This window comes from Propithecus coquereli, unplaced genomic scaffold, assembly GCF_000956105.1.
Source record: "Propithecus coquereli isolate 6110/MARCELLA unplaced genomic scaffold, Pcoq_1.0 Scaffold605, whole genome shotgun sequence".
Taxonomy (NCBI): Eukaryota; Metazoa; Chordata; class Mammalia; order Primates; family Indriidae; genus Propithecus; species Propithecus coquereli.
In genome coordinates, this window is record NW_012152008.1 from 848,655 (window position 1) to 870,703 (window position 22,049).

Genomic DNA, 22,049 nt, shown 5'->3' on the forward strand with positions numbered 1-22,049 from the left:
TTATGGTTTGACTCTCTCACAAGTCCCCTCGGGGCACAGACTGACTTTGTCTTCTTTTCTTCATACCCTGCTCTGGCAGTAGTGGCGCAGTCCTAGCCGTGCCCATGCCCACTGGGCGAGTGGCCGCCAGCTGCGTGTGAGCCGGACTCTGCCCAGGGCAGTCCCCGTTCGATGGGGTTGGGGCAGCAGGAGGAGGGAGTTTTTGTCAGGGGCGAGGGCAGCAGTCTGCACATGAGGCCGCTTCCACGTGGCCTTACGAGCCGGGAAGGGGGTGTGTGGTTTTGAGTTTTTTTGTTTTTTCATTTCTTTTTTTTTTTTTTTTGAGAGAAAGAATAAGTATGCATGGAAAGACCCAAATATTTACTCTCTGGCCATTAGTAAAGTTTGCTGACCCCTGGGCTGGGTCCTAACAAGAGCAGTCATCACACCCACACAGGATAGTGCTCAGTAGGTAGAGGCAGCTGGTGAAGAAAGTGATTCACATCGAGAGAGACAGAATGGGTGTACACACACGCACACGCACACACACATGCATGCCCACGATAGCATTTGCAGCCAGATGAAAGGCAAGGCCTCTGCTGTGAGCAGAACCTAAACCAAGGAGCTGCCTACCAGCGGCTCACCTGCCCTAGGATGAAAAGGGCGTAAAGACTGACGTTCCTAGCACGGGCTCGTGTGGTGATCTCAGACTGAACACTTGTGAGCTATTCGTACATTTTTACATCTTTTCCTTCGCTGAGAGCCATCCTTTCCGTTTGTCCACAACTTGAGGAAGCTTTTGAAATCTCTCACAAAGCACTGGTGAATCTCAGGATTTGGAGTTGCAGCTTTGCTGGGCAGGACCGTGTCTGTTAGGAGAGAGTCAGGGTTGTATGCTGCCAGGGAAGCTGGTGAGAGATTCGCTGGGGCTCAGGAGCTTTGGGTCGAGACTAACAGCCCCCAACCCTATTTTGGGGAGATTGTAGGTGCAGCAAATTCTCTTCTATGAAGACTCGGTGGCAGCCCATCTTTCTAAAATCCTGACCTCGGACCAGCACTCGGTGGTGATCTCCTCGGCCAAGTGAGTGCCTGGCAGCAGCCGGGAAGGCAGGGCTCAGGCAGGCGGGCGCCCGGGTCCCAGCCTGGAGCCATCTCTCTAGACGTGTCCTTCTGTGTCCCCTCCTAGAGTGCTCTGCGAGACAGTGAAGGACTTCGTGGCCCGGGTGGGGAAGGCCTATGAGAAGACGACCGAGAGCTCAGAGGAGTCGGAGGTCATGGCCAAGAAGGTCCGTGCACGGGCGGGGGTGGGGCTGGGGGGGTCGTCACAATGCGGAGAAGTACGCTCTGCATGCTGCTGCGTTCCTGTCTAGTGCTCTGTCCTGAAGGAGAAGCTGGACTCACTCCTTAAGACCTTGGGCGATGAGTCCCAGGCCTCATCCTCGCTGCCCAACCCACCCCCAACCATCGCTGAGGAGGCTGAAGATGGTGACGGGCTGGGCAGCGTCTGCGGCTCCACTGGGGACCGCTCGGTGGCGATGGCCTGCCCGGCCCGGCCGCAGATATTCCGGCCCCGGGAACAGCTCATGCTAAGGGCCAACAGCCTGAAGAAAGCAATTCGCCAGATCATCGAACACACAGAAAAAGGTAACTGGTCTCCTGCTGAGAGGTGGCTTTCTTCAGGCAAGCGCTGGCGTTCTCAGTGTTACCTCGAATGTGGTGACAGAAAGGTACACACTGGGACACCACTCTGGCCTGTGGGCTTCAGACCTCAGGCCCCTCTCCTGGCCCTCGCCATCTTCACTGCGAGCACATGGACTGCCCCCACCCCTTAGCGGGAGCCCTGAGATCACAGCGTGCCCGCCTCGCCTGTCCCGGCTCAGCCGCGGCCCCCAGGTTGCTCCGGGCCCCTCTCCGGCACTTTCCTTCCTTCCACGTCATTTTTAGCCTCTCAGCCTCCTCCTCCTGGCCTGTGAGCACGGATGCCCAGGGGCTTCGTACTGACCTGTGCGGGGCCAGGAAGAAGGCTGGTGGGCTGGGAACTTCGCTATCTAAACCTTCAGCCAGAGGACGTTCGATGGCAATGGGGAGGAGAGCTCAGGCTGATGTTGTCCCTACTGTACCACCCACTTGCTCAGTTGCAAACGCTCTTTCCTTGCACAGCCGTCGATGAGCAAAACGCACAGACCCAAGAGCAGGAGGGGTTCGTGCTGGGTCTCTCCGAGTCGGAGGAGAGGACGGACAACAGGGTGTGCCCACCACTGTCCCAGAGCGAGAGCTGTGGGGCCACTAAGGGGAGGAGCCAGCGCAAAGGTACCAGCCTCGTCCCTCTTCCCTCAGAGCTGCCATCAGGGCTTGGGTTGTGAGACCTGGCACGCTCGTAGTGGAAGGTTTAGGGTGCTTTCTCATGATTGCTTTGGCCACTTGGCCGTGTAGACTCACAGCCCATGGCCTGGTTCCACGCATCACCCGCGCGTGCACTGAGGTTTGTCTCGCGGATGCCAGGAGAACCAGTGGGACCTCCTGCCAGCAGGGAGAGGACCCTCCTTGCTGAGGAGTGCTTGGTGTCTGGCCCTCGCTTGTTGTCCTCACAACCTCGCTGTGCCCTGAAGAACTGCTCAGAAAGGGGTGTGTCTGACAGGGATGGACTCTTGTCCCTGCTGAAATCTGTGTGGAGGGCACTGTCTAGGCCACCAGGAGGAATCTGCTCAGAGTTGACACCGTGGCCATTAGATCGCTACCCCTTGGAGCTCTGCCATGCACGGACTCCATCTTCCATGGCCCAGACTGAGATTAGGGGTCACCCCCCCTCCTGTGCCACCATTGCGGCCTGTGTCACCCTCCAGATGAGCCGAAGCCCTTAGCGTGTCACACGAGCCCCATGCTCCCCTCTGCCCCCTCTCTGGGTGCCTTCTTTGTCTCACACGCTTCCCACAGGCTGACCGGTGGTCTGTCGCCTGCCTCCCCACCCCCCCGCCCCCCGTTCGTTTTGCTAATGGGCCCAGGATTTCAGCAGTGTTCTGTGTCGGACAGTCTTCAGAGTTCTGTTCTGTTGTCACAGTGTCTAAAGCCCCCTGTGAAAAGCTGATCAGCAAAGGGAGTTTGTTGCTGGGCAGCTCTGCTTCTCTTCCTCCCCAGTCGGGAAGCCGGGATGGCCTGCCCGCGCTGAACACCAAGATCCTGTACCCAAGTGAGTGTCCCCTCCCAGCTGGGCCAGCGGGAGGGCCAGCCAGGGGACCCTCAAGCAGCGGCTGGGCACTGGGAAAGAATGAGTAAGAGAGTGTCACTGCCTTTGGGGAGTCGCTAGGTCCTGGGAAAGACAGTGTTTGGAGATGTGCGCGACTGCGTGAGGAGTTTCCTTTTTAAACAGAGGGTGCGCGGTGCCCAAATACCAGCCTGGGGAAGCCCAGAAGGCCTCAGTGGGAGGCCGTGCTGGAGCCAGTGAGCTGCCTGCCTGGAGAGGGTGGGGTGGGCCCTTGTGATGAGGGCGCCGCAGCCTTGCTCTGTTGCTTCCACGAGCAACGGACGCAGGAGAGTGAGGGTCTGGTTGCCTGGAGTGTTCTTGATGTTTCTGTCTCATGAATTTACCACCATTTTTAGGTGTCTCATAGGGGTTGGTTTCTACTGCCCAATATATTTTCGTTCCACAAATATGGGTTGATGTTGGCAATTTTTGACCCGAGACTATTGTCAAAGTTTGGACATGCTTATACATAATTTTGGACATGTCTGATTGTAATGATGTTCTGCAGACTACGAGTCTCTTGGCCTGAGAGACGCGCGTCTGTCAGGTCTATGGATCTGACCAGCGTCCCCTCCTGCTTGTGTCTCCCGCAGGTGTCCGGGCCGGGATGTCCGGGTCCTTGCCTGGGGGCTCAGTCATCAGTCGCTTATTAATTAATGCTGATCCCTTTAACTGCGAACCAGAAAACCTGTGAGTATGAGGGTAAACGAAGTAGGCACAGTGTTCTGAGAATGCTGAAGCGTGGAAAAGGGGTTTCAGGGCTAACTAGCGACATCAGCGAGCAGCCGACCAGCTGACGCTTCCCCAGCTGGTGCCGGCTGAGAAGGGAAACCTAGAAGCGGGGCGGGCTCAGCCCGGGAGCGTGACTGGAGGCCACAGCTGCGAGTCGCCGCAGAAGGCGAGGGCAGCGCCTCCCTCCCAGGGCCCCTCGGCCAGCGCACAGTGTGTCCTCTGAATCTGAGTCATCTTTTGCCACCTTCCAAGGCTGTCTCTGGGCTCAGACGTGCCCACTGGAAGCCACCTTTGCCCTGGCTGTCCGTCTGTCCTGACCTCGGCTGCCCCATGATGATGGCTTTCCCCATAGCCACTTCTCCCTCGTACCCTCCCTTCTGCTTTCTTGTCGTTATGCAGAATCACAGATTCTGGGCTGAAAAGCCCACCGTGTGCTCTCCTCTGGGGCCTGACAGCCCCTCAGGGAGACACTGTCCTGTGTTTAAACTCTGAGGAAGAATGTAGGACTGCTGGCCTGCTCCTCCGGCTGTTTGCGGCTGCCCTTTGGGGACGTGGCCTTCTCCCCCTGCCCAGGCAGCTGCCTTCTCCCCCCTCCCCTCCCCGCCGGCCCCTGAGCCCAGTGTCTCCACCTCCTCCCCTTGTCCCTGTGTCCTGTTTCTCTGGCTTGGATCTCTCTTTTCCCAGGACCTATAAATACTGGTTAGTCACGTGGTCTTCAGCTTAGTAAACAGTTTTGCTCTCAGCCAGCTGTTAGGCACTTGAATTAGATACATCACAAAAACACTTACAAGTGCTGATTGGTTCTCAGTTCAGGCTGCCAAAGCTTAGTAAGCTAAAATGTGTCAGAATTTGGGTCCAGGCAGCATTCTGGAGCCCCACCACCCTGCTGAGCCTCCGTGGGAGCTTCCGGCTGTGGCTCCTGCTTGCCACTCCTCCCTTTCCCCGCAGGCCCTGGGCCCTGTGGCTGTGGAGGAGGCTCGGCCCTGGCGCTGGGCAGGGCGTAGGCGACGGGGCCTGCAGCTGCGTGGGGACGAGAAGCCAGAATGACACAGTCTCATCAGCAGAGCATCCGGGCAAGGGGAAGCTTTGTTGCCATGGGCCTGGGATGGACATTTTCAATTCATTTTCCTTTTTAATTTGGCGACGCTTTGATTGGGTCTAAGCATGTTTGAGAGATGTTTTGCGATCCAGAGTTCAAACGTGTGTGTTTATGTGCCATAAAGATATCGTCACTTTTGACACTGCTGGTGGGAATGTAAATGGTGTGCAGCTGCCCCAAAGATTAAACCTGGAGCCTCCACACGACCCAGCAGTTCTGCTCCTGGGTGTATATGTCCCAGAGGACTGAAGATGTCTGGCTGGAACTTGAGTCCAAATGTTCATAAATAACAACCGAAAGTGAGACGACCCATGTGTCTATCAGCTGATGAATAATAAAATGGGATATTACTTGGCAACGAAAATGAGGTACTGACACACGTTACAACACGGACGAACTTTGAACACATCGTGCTAATAAGTAAGGGAAAAGAGCCAGACGCAGAGACCACATATTTGATGATTCTGTCATGTGACACGTCTACAGTAGGCGCAGCTGTAGAGACAGAAAGTGGATCAGCGGTTGCCAGAGGATGGGGAGTCGGGAGCTGATGGTTACAGGGCACAGACTTTCTTTTTGGGGTGATGAAATGTGCTAAAATTGATTGTATAGTGATGGTTAAATGACTCTGTGAATATACTAAAAAATCATTGTACTGTATATTTTAAATTGGTAAGTGATAAGATATGTGAATTATGTCTCAGTAAATCTCTTACAAGAAAAAAAAAGGTATTAGTGTTGCCTTAAAGAAGAGAAACGCTGAGAGGTTGGGAGTCTGTGAGATAAAACTGCCAGCGGGGCTGCTGTGCGGCTCTTATGATTGATGTGAGATTTGCCTTTGCAGAGAGTGTTACACAGAGAAGTGTGTCATGAACAACTATTTTGGCATTGGCCTGGATGCAAAGATATCCTTGGACTTTAACAACAAGCGTGACGAACACCCGGAGAAATGCAGGTAGGGGACAGACTTCGCACCTTCATGGCTTTTCCTTCCAGATGGGAGGGAATTGCTGGAGTCAGCAGGTTAAAGAGGGGCGGAACGCTAGGGCAGAAGGCGGAAATAGCCGCATCGCCTGTCGTCAGAAGGAGAGGGGCAGGAAACAATCCAGGAAGCCAGCCTGGAAGAGGTTCCACCCCCAGGGCTGGCTAGGTTGGGGCAAATTCTGCACGAGAAAACCAGTGACGGCGGTCATCGGAGTGGGTTGTGTCTCTTAATGAGAGTCCCATCTGTGATGCTACAGTGAAGGGACAGGTGACATAAAGTGTGCTAGGAAGTCACAGCACCTGCTGCACGGTTGTGGGAAAGTCTGTGTGCACATCAGCAAACCGGGGGCCCTGCCCCATCACGGGCAGAGGCGGGTGGTTTGGTCCCTCCCGCAGGCAGGGCCAGAGCCTGCCCGTGAGGCCCATGAGAAGTCACCTCTACCAGAGGTGGCCCTGCTGGGGTGCTCAGTCTCTTCCCTAAAATGCCCATATGCTCACCCTCCTGGCCTGGGCAGAGGATGGAAAAAAATGGGAAGGGCCTTCCTAGGCTGAGGTAGACATTCCCTCTTCTCAGTAGAAACACAAGAAGTGGGGAATAAACATCTCCCGTACCCCCCCAGAGTAATGACCGGGAAGAGGCTGTTCAGCTTTGACGTTCTCAGGAGAAGCAGGGAGGGGGCACTGGCAGGAGGTGGGAGCCATCGGTGTGGAGAACGTCATTGGCACAGTGCCGGCACGTCCTTGCTGGAGTCCTCATCTGCTGGGTCAGGAGCGGCCTGAGCAGACCGAGCCACATGACCCCCCGGCCTCTGTCCTCCACGGGTGTCACCGCCACCTTGAAGGCGACCACACTCACACCTGAGGGGTTGCCATTAGCTATTGCTCGAGTTATATATAGCTGGAAATTTCTGGGAAAACAAAAGCATAAGGACTCAAAAGACCTTTGAACTCTGGGGGCTCTTTAGTGGAGGAAAGTGGCTTGGGGGTCCCCGGGGACACATCCCTGTTACATAGCAAGTGACGGTGGGGTCAGATCATTTAAAAATCCCTGTTAGTCCAAAAATAATTGGAAAAGTATTAAACTAATATTAAAACATAATTTGGAGTAAAATAAATAGTTGAAAAACAGGGGCATGTGTAATACGTTCTTTGAGCCCTGGAACCCTGCTTTAACCTTTCTTGAGTTTTTATTGAGAGCTTTGAAAAGGTCTCTAGAAAAATTCCATTTCTAGGGAATTCCATTTATGAATCTGTCCTAGGAAGTAGCTGGAAATGTTGGTAAAGAGGCGGGCACAAGGAAGGGCTCGCTGCCTTGGAATTTACAGAACGCAGGGTGGGTGCCCTGGAGTCCCCTCAGCAGGGGCTGAGTAGGTGACTGGCAGAGGCACGCCCAGCGGAGGGCAGTCCTGTCTGCGAGGAACGCACGGGGCCCAATGTGGGGTGAGCCGTGTGAACCAGCGAGTCCATCTGGAAAGCAGCACCTACAGCAGACTGGGCACATACACTAGAGCAGTTGTCACTGGGACCTGTGGAGGGCGGTGTTGCAATTATGAAGATTATTTTCTCCTTTGTGCTTCTCTGTATTTTCCAAATTTTCTATGGTAGGCATAATTTTATAGCCAGAAAAAAAATCACGATGTATAAAATTTTTGTGAGATTCTGTAACTTTATTTGCTTTTCAGGGTACAATTACTCTCTTGGCAAAATTGACTATTTAGCAGAATTTCCTGTTGGTAAATATATCTCTTTATGCATATCTGGGAAAACGAGAATGTGTCCTCCTTATGTTCAGGTGTTACTGCTGTAATGACTGCTGGGTTAGCCCGTGTGTGGTCAGACGCCTCCCAGCGTCACGGCATGCCTCTGGCCAACTGCAGGAGGAGAGCCAGGCCCGTGGCAAGGCTGTGTTTCTGTTTCCAGGAGTCGAACCAAAAACATGATGTGGTATGGAGTCCTCGGGACCAAAGAGTTGCTGCACAGAACCTACAGGAACCTGGAGCAAAAGGTCTTGCTGGAGGTGAGCAGGAGGAGTCCCTGGCGCGGACATTAGCTGACCACTAGGCCCATCTGTTCTCCTGGTGGGTCTTTCCTCACTGCATGGGGACTCCCTCAGGGGAGCCCCGGCCTGGCCTCGCCTCCCTAGCCCCGGGGCCGATGCTGTAAAGAAGGACTGGCTGATACTGTGCATTTCTCTTTTCTTTTCTTCTGCGTTTCTGCTGCTCAGTGTGACGGGCGACCGATCCCACTGCCCAGCCTTCAGGGAATTGCCGTCCTTAACATTCCTAGCTATGCTGGAGGCACCAACTTCTGGGGGGGCACGAAGGAAGATGACGTACGTATGGGCGTGCGGGCCCAAGCTCGGGGAGGGGAGGAACAGTGGGGTGGTCTTTTGTGACTTGGGTGACCCAAACACCTCCCTGTGCCGGCACTGGGGTGCCATGGAGAGCCAGACAGACAGGACAGGGCCCCTCGCCCAGGGCCTCATTGTCTAGAGGGCCAGGCAGAGCGGCACTGGCAGAGAGGGACGGGGTATGATGGGTTGGAGGGTGGGTCAGGGCTTCTGGGAGGCTGAGACCTGAAGGATAACTTGAGTTGGCCAAATCAGGCGGGCAGAGGGGAGAGGGAGGCCGTCCTAGCGTATGTGAAGTCTCAGAGGCAGGACAGGGCACGGACATGGAAGCAGGTTCCCTGACTGCAGTGTGCAGCAGGTGAGTGGTCTGCAGGGGCCTGGATCCCGTTTGGCTGTGTAGCTGGGGAAGAAGTTTGGCATTTGTGCTAAGAACTGGGAGAAGGTGTTGATGGGTTTTAACCAGGAGGACGGCTCCTTTGTACATAGTACATGGAGTCAACATGGCGCATGGGGTACGTGCTGGTCCCCGTCCTAAGCGCTCTGCAGGCATTAAATCATTCAGCCTTCGTAAGGAATCCTAATATTACCCCCCTTTTAGAGAGGAGGAAACTGAGGAAGGGAGAAATTAAATAACTTGCCGAGGTCAGGTCTGGCATGTGGCCCAGGTAGCCCCTCAGCAGTGCTGTGCTGGTAGCTGCGGTACCACCTCTGCCAGCTGCATGGCAGCGAGTGAGGGGCCGGCCCCAACAAGAGAGTGAGCGTAGGGGCCTGCGCGGGGAGGTGCGGGGTGGCGGTCAGCTCTGACGCTGGCCCTTTCAGACTTTCACAGCTCCATCATTCGATGACAAGATTTTGGAGGTGGTCGCCGTGTTTGGCAGCATGCAGATGGCTGTCTCTCGAGTCATTAAGCTGCAGCATCACCGAATCGCCCAGGTAATGGCCGTTACCAGGTCTGGCTGAGTGCCCTGGCTGAGAACTGGCCGCGTTCACCCCTAGCGCGCAGAGCTCAGCCGAGCGGGTGCTTTCCCAGGACCACGCAGCAGCCTCTGTCAGGCTCTGGACAGCCCTCGGCCCTGCCACCCTGGCCAGAGCCCTTTCCCTGGGCTGCGTTTGACAGTTAACTCCCAAAATAACTTTTTCAAAACTTGTATCCCACTTGAGCCCTCTGCACCTTGCCTTCCTCCTGCTGAGGCGAGATGAGGGGCGCAGACCCAGACTGGACTCCGCCGGTGCCGGCAGCCGTCAGAAGCAGGAGCCAGAGTATGGGGCGGAGCCCACGTCTCTGGCAGGCGGGGAGTGATTTCCATCCTGGGGGCCTTACATGGCTGCTCTGAGGCCCAGCTGGGGATGGGAGGCAGGACGGGGTAGCCCGTGACTTATTTCTGACAGCGGCGATGGGCTGGGCAGGGCCTGTGAGGTTGTGGGGTTTGGGGAGACCTTGTTCTTAAGCACAGAGACTTGGGAGGGGAGGGTACTGCTAACCCCAGCCTGGAACTATGTGGTCTCTTCCCGCACTCTCTCCACCCTCGCATCCATCCCCTGCAGTAGGCTGCTTGAAGTTCATGTTTTTAACTCTTCGCCAGCATTTTTCATTCAAAAGGGGAACGGGGTTTCATCACCCTTTGTACACTTGCTCTGTTCTGAGAGTGTTTGCTTGTGGCAGGGGCCCAGTGGCTGGTGGTAGCCCGACCCCCTGCCCCAGCTCCCCCCACCCTGAGTTCTGACACCCATATCCCAATGCCAGGGTCTCCTGCACTGACTGACCCCGGATGCTGGTCAGTGCTTGGTGGGGGCCGGTGGGACAGGACAGGGCAGGAGAGCTGAGGAGAGCAGACCCTCGGGCTCTGTGAACGGCATGCGCCGGTGATGCTCTGACAGCAGGGCGTCAGCTGTGGGCCGTGTGTCACCCCAGAGAGGGCTGGTTGGGGTCCCTCGAGGTCGGGCCGGGGTTGTGTAGAGCAGGAAGATCATAGTGGTGTTGACAGCACGTTAAAACCCCTGGAGGTTTTGGCTCTGCACACGAGTAATCGTTGTGCTGTTTAATCAGTGCCGCACAGTGAAGATTTCCATCCTGGGGGATGAGGGCGTACCTGTGCAGGTGGATGGAGAGGCCTGGATCCAGCCCCCAGGGTACATCCGGATTGTCCACAAGAACCGGGCACAAACGCTGACCAGAGACAGGGTAAGGACGGCTGTCTGCGGCGCCCCGGGGCTGCGGTCCCAGGGCTCACCTGTGGGCTCACCTGTGGGCTCACCTGTGGGCTCACCTGTGCACTTTAAAAGAAGAGCCAGAGTTTTTCATGTCTTGTAGGATTTTTTTTTTAAGACACCCAGATTAAGGTATAGGGCAATAATTTTTAGGACCATCTCCTACTCCCAGTGTAAAAGAAAAATTTGTGTCTCCCCCTTTCCTGGTTATCTCAGTGTCCCAGCAATGTGCGTCAGGTCAGACGCACACTTGCCCTCTCAGGGAGCTGTAGGAAGTATAATTCTGGGCTCTGGCATCCTAGGCATTTGAGAACACCTTGAAGTCCTGGGAAGACAAGCAGAAGTGCGAGCTGCCCCGCCCGACGTCCTTTTCTCTGCACCCAGAGATGCTGACTGAGGAGGAGGCCACCCAGATGGACCAGTTTGGGCAGGCGGCCGGGGTCCTCATTCACAGGTGGGCTCCGCCTTGCCGCACCCCACCGTGGGCCCCTCCTGTTTTATCTGCTGCGTGAGGGCTGAGCCTGTTTCTGCTCGCCTTGGTGTTGGCCTGTTTCCGCTAATCGCCTTCAGAGATTCTTGGTGTTTACACAGATGGAAACCTAAAAGCCACAGTGACTTTTAGAGCCACTCGCAGATTTGAAAACCTGCCCTGCACTCCTGAGAATAGTCCACTGATGGCTGCCTTTACTTTATCCCAGAGAGCAGGTTTGCAGTCTGCTCTTACGTTTACTTAAAAAAGGCAACCAAAAAAGGTGTTTCCTCTTCCTCCTCTTTGAGAAGTGGCTCCTGCAGCCACTGTGTCCCTTGGGGCAGGCGGTCAGCACTCTGTTCTCCCTGCCCACCTGTGTGGCCACTGCTGCCTGCTGACCCAGGACCCTCTGCAGCCGTTGCCCGATTCTTCCAGCCATGTTTAACCTTCCTGCCTCCACGCTCTCCCTCCCGGGCTCCTAGCCACCTCTTCCTGGCTTCCCCTGGGCTCTTTCCTCTTCTCCCAGCTGTGGGCGGGACACCCTGGGTTCTGGGCTGGCGTTCTGTGTGCCTTCCCAGGCTGCCTTGCCTGGCCTGGTGTGTGGAAGGACCACCTGGGTCTGCCTCCAGCTCCTGCCCCTCCCCGGCACCAGGCTCTTGTCTAGCGGGTTGGTCCTTCTCCTGGTCGCCCACAGGCGTGTCTGCTTTGGTATGTCTGTACTGGCACCTTCGTTCTCTGCCATGGTAGTTGGTGTCCCTGCTGCCCCCGGCCTCCTCCCTGACCCAGATCGGTGATGGGGCTGGAGGGCTTCACTTAATCGTTCATCCAGTTCCTTGCTCTGCAACGGGCTTCTGGTTGCCTCTTTTCTTCATTGGTGTCCCGTCAAAGTCCGTGGTGGCCTGCCTGGAAGGTATGGATGCCGCGACACAGCCCTGTGGAAAGCTGTTAGCAGTGGCCCATTTCCCTCAGGTCCAGACAGGTGGCTCCCACGGCTTTTGCCTGCGCCTCTCCCCATCCCCCAGCCCACCTGCCAGTTTCTCTGAGGCTGCCCTGGCTGTGCTCTCACCAGCTCCCCCGTGCCCAATGCCTGGGCTGTGTGAGGGCCCTGCCTCAGCTCATCGGTGCACTGGGATTGCCCCTTCGGAGGAGGGTCCTCTGTCCCCACGTATATAATGACCTGGTACAGGTTCCAGGAGGGCTCTGGCTCGGAAGGCTGTGTGGTATGTTGTGGGCCCCTCTGGGTCTGTCACGTGTTACTGCAGGGTCTCTGTGCAGCAGGCCGGCTCCCAGGGCTGCCCTCTGGCTATTTTACAAGGCGTCAGCCTCATTTTGTACATTTTCCTCCCTGGAAAACTTGGATTTTGGTGTCAGATTTCCCATTTTAAGCTCTCATTTGTCTGCCGTTGGTCAGGAAATGATCTGCAAGGTTGTCCTGTGCTAGTGACCACCACTGAATGATTGTCATGGCTGAGCCACGGTCCCTGTCACCCTGCCGTGCCAGCCCTCTGCCTTGGCCCTGTGGGCGATACTGGGGCGGTGTTCAGACAAGTGATGTCTTGGCCCTTTTACCGGGCCTGACACCTGCCTGTGTTTCTCTTTCTGTCTAGTATCCGGGAGATAGCTCAGTCCCACCGAGATGTGGAGCAGGAACTTGCTCACGCTGTCAACGCCAGCTCCAAGTCCATGGACCGAGTGTATGGCAAGCCCAGAACCCTGGAGGTACCTGCTCTTGTCAGTGCCGGCTCCTCCCTGGCCCGCAGAGCCTCAGGCCTTTCACAGAGATGGATGTTCTGGTTTCTCTCAGGGGCTGAACTGCAGCTTTGTCCTGGAAATGGTGAATAACTTCAGAGCTCTGCGCAGCGAGACAGAGCTGCTGCTGGCTGGGAAGATGGCCCTGGTGAGCTGATGCCCAGGAAATGACCGCTGTCTCTGAGCACAGAGGGCGGCTCATTTTGGTTGAGTTCTGGGCCGTTAGGGAGGGCCTCACGGGTTGTCCGGTCTGACTGTGGGGCTGGTGCTCCCTCCTGGCAGCATCCCCGCCGGGCTGTCCTTAGCATGTCAGAGACTCCTGCAGCAGGAGCGTCTTTGTTGTAGATAAAAGAACAAAAGATGTGTTTCTGCGTCAGAATCCTGTGGGCGCAGAACCCTCCCCGTGGCGGAGGGCTGGCTGTATCCCAGCGCCCGGCGTCTTCGTCTCTCAGCCCCACAACACCGGCCATGTCAGCCTGGGGGAGCCGCAGTCACAGGAGGGTCCCTGAGTCATAGAAGCTGGAACAGGGGGAGCCCGAGCGATGGCCTGGCTAGCCTTCTGGTTTCAGAAAACAAGGGTGTAGAAGGGGCTTGCTGAAGGTCCCGCAGCTGGAGAACCACCCAAGTCTGGTATCGGTGCCCTCCACTGCTCATCGTACACATCACGCTGCCTCCTGAGGCCACACTTGCTGCCTGTGCCGTCTCGGCATTTCCTCTGCTTGGCACAGGTGGATGGCCCTGTCCCCTTGCTGCCAGCGAGCCCAGAGGAGAGCAGAGTGGGTCAAATGTCAGTCCTGCTAATTATAATTTCATTATTTACATTCTCTCACCTGGTATTATTTAGAAAGGGAGGTTCTGGATTTAGTGTCTTCTCCGGTGCCCTGTGACTATATAAGAACTTTGGGAGAGGAGCTCAGCCCCAGGGCAGGCCCCACACCTGCCCAGGGTGTTACTGGGCCTGGCACCTCGCTGTGATCAACAGCTCTCCCTCCCTCCCTCCCTCCCTGGAGCAGCAGCTGGAGCCCCCGCAGAAGGAGCGGCTTGGGAGCGCTCTCGCCGAGATGGACCGACAGCTCAGGAAGCTGGCAGACACGCCCTGGCTGTGCCAGCTCACGGAGCCCGGTGACGAGGAGGTAGGTGGTGACAGGTTCAGCGCCTGTGTTCGGTGGGGCCTGTGCAGCGCGGGGATTGTGATGGCGTCAGTCTGGCAGCTCGCAATATGCCTTCTCGAAACTCCTCCATTAAAAAGCCCTTCAAGGCAGGGAGAGACGTCAGCAGGTAGGAAGGAGGTGGGGGTTGGGTCGAGAGTGCCCCTGATAACCAGGCGCACGGCGCCCTCTGAAACAGAACCGAGGGCTGGCCGGGAAGAATGCACAAGGAGGGTGAGCCCAGGCCTGCAGCTGGCCCCAGCGTGGAGACATACCGTTCGGATACATGGCAGCTTCTTGGGAGCTTGCCGTGATGGGATAGAGTTGGTGCGCTCCGCTCCCCACCCACACTTCCTCTGCGTGTACTTAGCGACCCCAGCGTGCCGCAGGTCTTACAGCTGGGACGGACAGGACCCTGGGCATACTGCACCCCGGGGTGAAGTCACATCCTACAACAAGGAGAACAGGCAGAAAGCACCCAGGAGAGGGCAGCGTCTGGACAAGGACAGACCTTAGATTGCCTCTGGGCTCCCCCCCCTCCCCGGGGGCGGAACAGGAGGGGGCTGGGAGCAAAGTTCACTTTGGGCAACACAGTGACAGAAGATAAATAACTGCTAGACGCTAACCACGGGCAGCCCTGCCCAGCTTAGTTTGAGAACCTGTTGGAGCGACAGGGTGAGGGTCCGGAGCTGGGCAGCAGCAGCTCAGCACGCTGTGCTCGGATGCTCAGGTGTTCGCACAGCCTTCGTGGGAAGCTGCCTCAGAGGCCTTCCAGCCCGCTGACGACACTCAGCAGCTGGGGAATGAGAGTGTTTCGGTACAAAAGGACAGGGCAGGCTCGTCAAGACCGTTGGTTAAGTAGTTAATTGTAAATGTGATAAATATTGCACTTACAATGACTGCAATAATAATACGTGACCTATTCAACAGATGCACAGTAACGTGGCCTGTGATTCCGGGTCGCATCAACGCTGGTGAAGTGGGCAGCGAGGCGGGTGGCCAGGAAGTGGACGTGTATGGGGATGAAAGCACATTACGTTCCTCCCTTGAGGGGGAAGAAAGTTAAAAACATTCTTGACTTAGATAATTAGAGAAACGTAGTCAGTCGTTTTAAAAACTTAAAGGTAGTTTCTAATAGAATTGAAAATATTTATGTCTTTCTGAATCACCACAAAAGACAAAAATAAAATATAATCTATATTATAAAATAAGGGAGTAGCAAGGATATACCTAACAGCATAAATATAACAGAAAAATGGCGTGGCTTCCGCTTAAAATCAAATCATTCTCAGATCATGTTAAGTGAGAAACCTAAACAGATACTGCGCACAGGGGCCCCGTTTTCTTTCCTGTGACCCCGATAAAAACTAATGACCCAGAAAGATTAAAAATAAAATAATTATAAGAAAACACAATAAAAGAATCCAAAATAACAATGTTAACATAAAAGTAGAACTACATACCTATGACAGTAAATGGTAAAAAGAAATCACATTATAATTGGTAAAATATGATAATTGTTACTATATATAGTCTTAAACTTATGATGACTATAATAGTTAAAAAACTGTGTGCCAAGTAATAAGCACCTAAATGAGTTATTTGAAAGTATGTTATTTATTTTCCATTGTATGGGGTTTTTCTAATTAACCTTTTGTAATTGATTTCTGACTTAATTTCACTGTGCTCCAACACAGTGGTCTGTATGTTACCGTCCTTTGAAATTTATTGAGACTTGCTTTATGGTCCAACAAGCGGTTAGTATCTGTAAATGTACCTTGTATGCAGTTGTATTTTTACATCATTAAGTCCCTGCGGAGATTTTTTTTTTTTTTTTGTCTTCTTGATGTATCACTCGTTAACTCTTACCATGATTGTAGATGTCTCAGTTTATCCTGTGGTTCTGTGCGATTTTGCTGTGTGTATTTTCGAGGCTACGTTATTGGGTACACACAGGTTATCGTTATGTAAAGACCCTTTTGTGCTTAGTAGTTCTTTTCATCTTCAAGTCTACTTACTCGGTATGTTCTTTTTCATATTTTTACTTTCAAGCTTTATCTGGGATGTGTCTCTCATATAATTAAACAGCACATCACACAGTGACGCATCGCTACCTGCACACTTCCTTCGGAGTGCTCTGGTGGCTGCTGACGGCTGCCGAGCAGAGGCTGCCCTCCCGGGTCCTGCTGCTCACCCTCGCTCTCTGCTCTTCTGCCTCGGGGAGCGCGTCCCGAGGAAAGAATGCAAAGTGCAGGAATAGCTTATTTAGAAAGATACTCGTAATGCTAATCGAAGCCTAGAAATCCAACACTGGCAGACTGGCTAAATAATTTATTTTACTAATTTTCATTTAATAGAGTATGATACTGATATTTAAATAATATTTACTAAAAGTTTTTTAATCACCTAAGAAATGTAAATGTTGTAAAAAAAGAATATAAAGACACTATGATCACTTTTTTTAAAAAAACACTTTTAAAAGACATTAAAATGAACAATAAATACAAGAATAAATAAGGGGAAAAACCTTTAAGGAACAAGTGTCTCTTCCTAGCTCCCTTCTTGTCTTGCCCCTTCCCCTCCCACCCACCACCCGGCCCCTCTCATACAACTGAGGCCTTGATAAATCGAGGTCTAATTCTCAGTGTTTTTCTCTCCCCAACAGAATGTGATGTTGGATCTTTCCAAACGCAGCCGCAGTGGTAAATTCCGCCTCGTGACCAAGTTTAAGAAGGAGAAAAACAACAAGAACAAAGAAGTTCACAGTAGCCTGGGCGCCCCGGGTACCTGCCCCTCTCCCGTGTGTGTTTCTGGCCGTCCACGCCTGCTGCCTTGGCCAGGTTCTCCCGGTCTCTGCTTTCTCCTTGGCCTGTGGCTCCCCGTGGTCCCGTTGCTGTAGCCCTGCTCACTCGGCTGCAAAACCACACCTCGCCTGCTCCCCTCCACGTCACACCCTGCCCTGACCGTGCTCTCCACAGAGACTCTGGGTGGTGGGCCACGGAGCTGTCCTGCCCGCCCTGAATTGGGGGTTCAAGGTGGGGAGGGAGACCGCAGAGGTGACGAGACAGACTCGGAGACGCAAACTCTGGACTCGGGGCTGATGAGCCTGCTTCCTGTGATGGGCTGCCGTCCCCATGTAATCGGGTCACTGATCAAGGTTCCCAAGGCAACCCCAGGCCACCAGTGATTGTGGGTGATGGAATCAATATAAAATGGCACTAAGGGCCATTTTTCCTTTGGGTTAATAAATTGGGGCTTAAAATCTCCGTCTGAAGTACCAGCCCTGAGTACCGAGGCTGTGTCCGGCACCGTTGGGTGCTGGACGGGCCCCCATGCCTGGATTTTGGGCGTGGCATTTTCCACCAGTGGGGCAGCTCCTTTTGATTTTTCTTTGCATGTTTGTCCAAAAATTGGGTTTCTGTTAATGGTGGTGGCTTAACTGTGTGAAATCTAAATCTCTTCGTGTCTCCCTTCCTGCTGTGGCCCCAAAGTGAAACATAACCCCTCTAGGAGCCAGGGGAAAAGCCGGCTTCGGCCACAGTCATGAGGATGTTTCCCTCGTATTTGGTGGCATTTAATCCCTCCTGGGACACGGGGGAATGTCCCAAAGGCTGGTGGCCAACCTGGCAGGAACAGATGCTAGCTGTGCGGCAGCTCATGCCCTCGAGTAGGGGCTCCCCTGCTGCTTCTGCACGGCCGACGGGTGCCTAGGTGATGCGCTGGCCCCCAGGGTGTCTCGGTGCCACTGCCGGGGTCGTCTTGGGCGCTGCCTGCTGGGTCGTCTTGGGCGCTGGGTGCTGGGGTTGTGGCGCTGGCTGCTGGGTCGTCTTGGGCGCTGGCTGCTGGGTCGTCTTGGGTGCTGGGTGCTGGGTCGTCTTGGGCGCTGGGTGCTGGGGTTGTGGCGCTGGCTGCTGGGTCGTCTTGGGCGCTGGGTGCTGACTGCCACCTGCCTCGCGCTGGGCTCTGGGCACTCACTGCACTCGTGCTTTTCCGTCTCCGACAGTTCACCTCTGGGGGACAGAGGAGGTTGCTGCCTGGCTGGAGCACCTCAGTCTCTGTGAGTATAAGGACATCTTCACGAGGCACGACATCCGGGGCTCTGAGCTCCTGCACCTGGAGCGGAGGGACCTCAAGGTACTTCCACAGGCATCTCGGAGCCTGCACCTGGGCTTCCACGCAGCTGCGCCCAGCTCTGTCCTGTCTCCTGGCCTGGCCGTGTCCCGGCATCACGATTCTTTTTATTTTTCTCCTCAGGCTCAGGCCTTTGTGTGCACCACGGGTGGGGTGGCCCTTGCCCTTCGTGCGACGGCCCCACCCACCACAGCAGACACAATGGGGGGAAAGAAACCTCCATTCTCTTGGCTTAATTAGACAGGGAACTATCGTAACATTAAAAGCCTGCTCGGGAGGCAGCCCCTGCGTGCTGAGCTCAGACCGGAGAGCTCCGGCCGCTGCCGGCTTCCAGGCGGAGAGAGCCCCGCGCGCCCGGTCTCCCCTGGGCTTCTGTAGGGAGTGGAAGGGTCAACGCGACTGTCTCCACCTCGCAGGGAGCAGTGGGAGGGGAGAAGTTAGGCCCCTGTGTGGCTCGGTCTGCGCCAGGCCTCAGTGCCGCGCCTCGCGGGGCCTGGCCGCCTGAGGGTGAAAGGCCACCGTGGGTGTCTTGGACAGTGGCTGTGGCCAGGCCATCTGGCTTGCCTGGCTCTCAGGCCTGTGTTTTGTCTGTCTCGGATTTGTCTGGGATGGCGACAGTGACTTTGCAGAAGGCGGGAATGCGCGTCGGGCGTCTGCATGACTGTCACTTCGGGGCCAGTTCCATCCCATTGTCGTCCGCATTTGGGTTCAGGAAGTTGCGTAGGAAGGGCCCTTGGCCGCAGGCTTTCTTCCGGCATCCACGGTGGCTGTCCTCTCTGTTGCAGGACCTCGGCGTGACCAAGGTGGGCCACATGAAGAGGATCCTGTGCGGGATCAAGGAGCTGGGCCGGAGCAGTGCTGCCGCCGAGGCCTAGCCGCCGCCCTCTCGGCCTGCGTCCCCCGCGCCGCCCGCCACTGAGGCCCACGCAGCCGCCCCTTTCTATGGTGCTACCCCCTCCGCCGGCCTCGCACCCGAACGTAGCAGCTCCGGGGGCTCGAACACACCAACACAGCTACCTTCGAAACGCCGTCTCCGGCTCCGAGTCCTCTGGGGCACACGTGTCGCGCCCGCTGCCGGCCCTCGCTGACCTGCATTGTGGGCCACAGGGGACTCGGGCAGGGTCTGGCCTCCCGGGCACCGGGCACTCCTGCAGAAACCGGCTGGCCGCGTGCTTGAGTCATCCAGGGGCCTCCTCTCTGTGTGTCCTTCGACGGCCGCCTCGCAGGGCTCTGTCTCCTGGCCCCGCGGGCTCTCCGAGCGTGGTTAGGGCCCAGCCCGTGGCGGTCCCATCGCAGAACGTCACGCCCTGTGGTTGTCCGTAGCAGTCCCTGTTTATTAATAAGGTGTTCTTTTAAACAAAGTCCTCCTCTTTCCTGGTTTGAAAGTGGCATGGATGTGTTTCCAGTACTGTTTGTTTTAATTTGACGTGAAGAGAAAGAAAAAATCTTTCCTGTTTAAGCCAAGTCAATGGTCCCATGTCCCTGAGCTGACGAGCCTGCCTCCCCATTTCCTTCAGGGCCCTCTGGTCATCCTGTGGCTTCCTCTGAGCTGTGGGCGTGGGGACACGCTCCTGCTCGTCCCTGCAGGATGCAGAGGCTTCTGGAGGCCAGGCTGGGGCCGCGGGGGAGACGGGTTCCAGCCCGTCTCCCGTGGATGGGGGGGGCGCGCGCTAGTTCAGCGTTTCTGAGCAGCAGCAGCTTCCCGGGCTCTGGGAACCTCTGCCTGTCCTGCGGTTCCCAGGCAGTGTCCCGGGGGACAGGAGCCATCTGGGCTCTTCTTTCCATTGGGTGGCCGGAGGCTGGTGCTGTCTTGAGAGTCTCTGCCCCTATGGTGGCTTTTGTTTCCTGCTGCCAGGCCTGCTGCCCCTGGAGGTGTTGGCGGGGACCGTGACCCAGTGCCCACGCTGCTCCCGCTTCGCCTCTGTCCCCAGGTGTGAGCTCCAGCCCACGGGCAGGGCCAGCAGATGGCAGTGCTGGCGGCTGGGGAGCTCCCGCAGGGAGAGGGCTGCACCCTGGGGACAGTCCCCAGGTGGAGCGCACCCCTGGGCCTCACAGGCCTGCCTGCCCTTCCCTTTCAGAGACGGTATCCCTCAGAGGGCTCGTGACGCGTCTTAGAAAGTGGTTTCCGTAACGCGGCCCTGGTGCGGAGCGGCTCTGGCCTGGCTGCCGGGCTGTGGCTCCGGGCCCGGAAGAGAAGGGCAGTGTCAGGAGCGTCTCTGGAGCCGTCCAGCCCTTTCATTCGTGTCGCCCATCTGACGCGTGAGGGGGCCGGGCGGGCGCCTGCAGAGCCGGCTGGAGTCGGGCCTGGGGCTGGGCAGCCCTGGCCCTGAGCGGCGCTTTGCCTCCACCTCCTTCCCAGCCCCGTGTCCCTTCCCCGTCCTCTGTGTACACCGCGTGGGCCCCTCCGTGTGCTCTGGCCAGGCCCCGCCTCTGTGGCTTGGGGGCACCCCCAGGCCCACCGGTCCATTGTCGCAGCCGCCTGTCCCTGCGTGTGAGGTGTTGGCGTTAGGATTTTTGGGAGAGAGAATCTTATCCCCTGTCCGTGGACTTTGCTGTCTCATTGGAAGTAACGGGTGGGGGATGGTGTATGTCACCTTCCCCCTGGGATTCTGTGTCCCATGGCACAGCCATTTGAGGTGGAGGAGGTGGAGGAAGAGAAGCTCGCCACGGAAGTCGTTCGATTGCCCTGGCGGAGGCGGAGGCGGAGGCGGGCGGTGGCAGCCTGGAGCAAGCCCTGGGACAAGCTTGGACTTAGGAGGGGCACGGGGAGGAAAGCTGCCGGTGGTGGCTTCTGGGGCACCAGGGCCACCCCAAGTCCTTGGTGTCCTCTTGGAAAAGCGTTGGGTTTGTGTCAAGGGCGGTGTTTAAAATGAGCATGTTGTCAGTGATTAAAACGGCACTGTTTACATAAAAACCATTTTTCTAATTCTAACAAGTTAGAAGTGAAAAGGAATGAGCATGAATGTTCAGGAAACTGCCTGTCGGGTGCTGGGCTGGCGTCCCCACGCTGCGGTGGTGTCCTGCCCTGCCGGTGTCCCTGGCGGTGTTATGGACGGGAATCAGGATCCTGTCCACATAGAGGAGGAAGGAAGGATCCCTGGAGAGTCTCGGAGAAAAGGTTTTGTGCCCTCAGGTGGGGCTTACCCCTCGTATTTATAACCTTAATTTATACAGTGAGCGCCCTGGAAGCAACGCCTCTTGTATTGTTATGTACATAGTCCGCGCCCGAATGCTGTAAATACGTCGTTCTGTGTATAAATAAAACGAGCCTGTTTTTGATCTTCCATTGTCGGAGCCTTTGTCGTCATTCCTTGTGCTTTGACATAAAATGTCAGTCGGCAGAATCTTTCCAAACTGGATTCAGAATTATTTTTTAGCTGCTCTAAAATAGGTTGAATTGTTGGTGGCTGAAAAGCCAAACAGGATGCCATTGAATTTTTTAGGGTGCGGCTCTGTGATCTGTTGGGTTAAAAATTCAGCAAGAAGGTGGGGCACTGGGTAGTGCTGAGGTGCTCAGACTCCAGGGCTGCGGGTCACACAGATCTTTTCTATAAAGCTGCACACCTGGAGCTCTCCTGCTTCTGTTTGGTCTTAGTACCTTTATTCCAAGGGAGCTGCTGCTCTGAGATCAAAGTCACTTTGCTATCCCCTGATTTCCTGGGGTAAAGGGTGGGCACTGGGTTCATGAAAGACAAAGTCAGGTTGGTGAGATAAAGAAGGGTTACATGGGCTTTGGAAGTACTAGTCACCTCCCTTGCAGCTCTTTGTCCCTGCTTCCCTGCTAACAGAGCCCTGTTCTCCCCCCCTCCCCCATGTACATTTTCCATGTGGCCTGTTCAGGACCTCAGGCCTCATGGTTATAAGATGGCTGTCATAGCTCCAGGCATCACATCCAGATATGACTATGTCCAATGTAAGGTGTGTGGGGACAGATGCTGCTTCTTTTCCATGTCTCTTTT

At 55.6% G+C, this 22,049-nt stretch overlaps 1 protein-coding gene across 1 annotated transcript in view; it reads left to right on the top strand.

The window, feature by feature from the left end:
• DGKD (diacylglycerol kinase, delta 130kDa) overlaps positions 1 to 21,235 on the top strand; it is a 77,605-nt gene extending 56,370 nt beyond the window's left edge. The window contains exons 12-29 of the mRNA XM_012659346.1: positions 966 to 1,060; positions 1,166 to 1,265; positions 1,350 to 1,623; positions 2,140 to 2,289; positions 3,038 to 3,166; positions 3,814 to 3,910; positions 5,896 to 6,006; positions 7,956 to 8,052; positions 8,260 to 8,367; positions 9,205 to 9,318; positions 10,433 to 10,567; positions 10,896 to 11,047; positions 12,670 to 12,781; positions 12,867 to 12,959; positions 13,825 to 13,944; positions 16,625 to 16,742; positions 17,963 to 18,093; positions 18,876 to 21,235. Of these exons, the coding sequence (XP_012514800.1) occupies positions 966 to 1,060; positions 1,166 to 1,265; positions 1,350 to 1,623; positions 2,140 to 2,289; positions 3,038 to 3,166; positions 3,814 to 3,910; positions 5,896 to 6,006; positions 7,956 to 8,052; positions 8,260 to 8,367; positions 9,205 to 9,318; positions 10,433 to 10,567; positions 10,896 to 11,047; positions 12,670 to 12,781; positions 12,867 to 12,959; positions 13,825 to 13,944; positions 16,625 to 16,742; positions 17,963 to 18,093; positions 18,876 to 18,965 (2,226 nt within the window). The 3' untranslated portion in view covers positions 18,966 to 21,235. The remainder of the gene's footprint in view (positions 1 to 965; positions 1,061 to 1,165; positions 1,266 to 1,349; positions 1,624 to 2,139; positions 2,290 to 3,037; positions 3,167 to 3,813; positions 3,911 to 5,895; positions 6,007 to 7,955; positions 8,053 to 8,259; positions 8,368 to 9,204; positions 9,319 to 10,432; positions 10,568 to 10,895; positions 11,048 to 12,669; positions 12,782 to 12,866; positions 12,960 to 13,824; positions 13,945 to 16,624; positions 16,743 to 17,962; positions 18,094 to 18,875) is intronic.
• Positions 21,236 to 22,049: the final 814 nt, after the last annotated feature.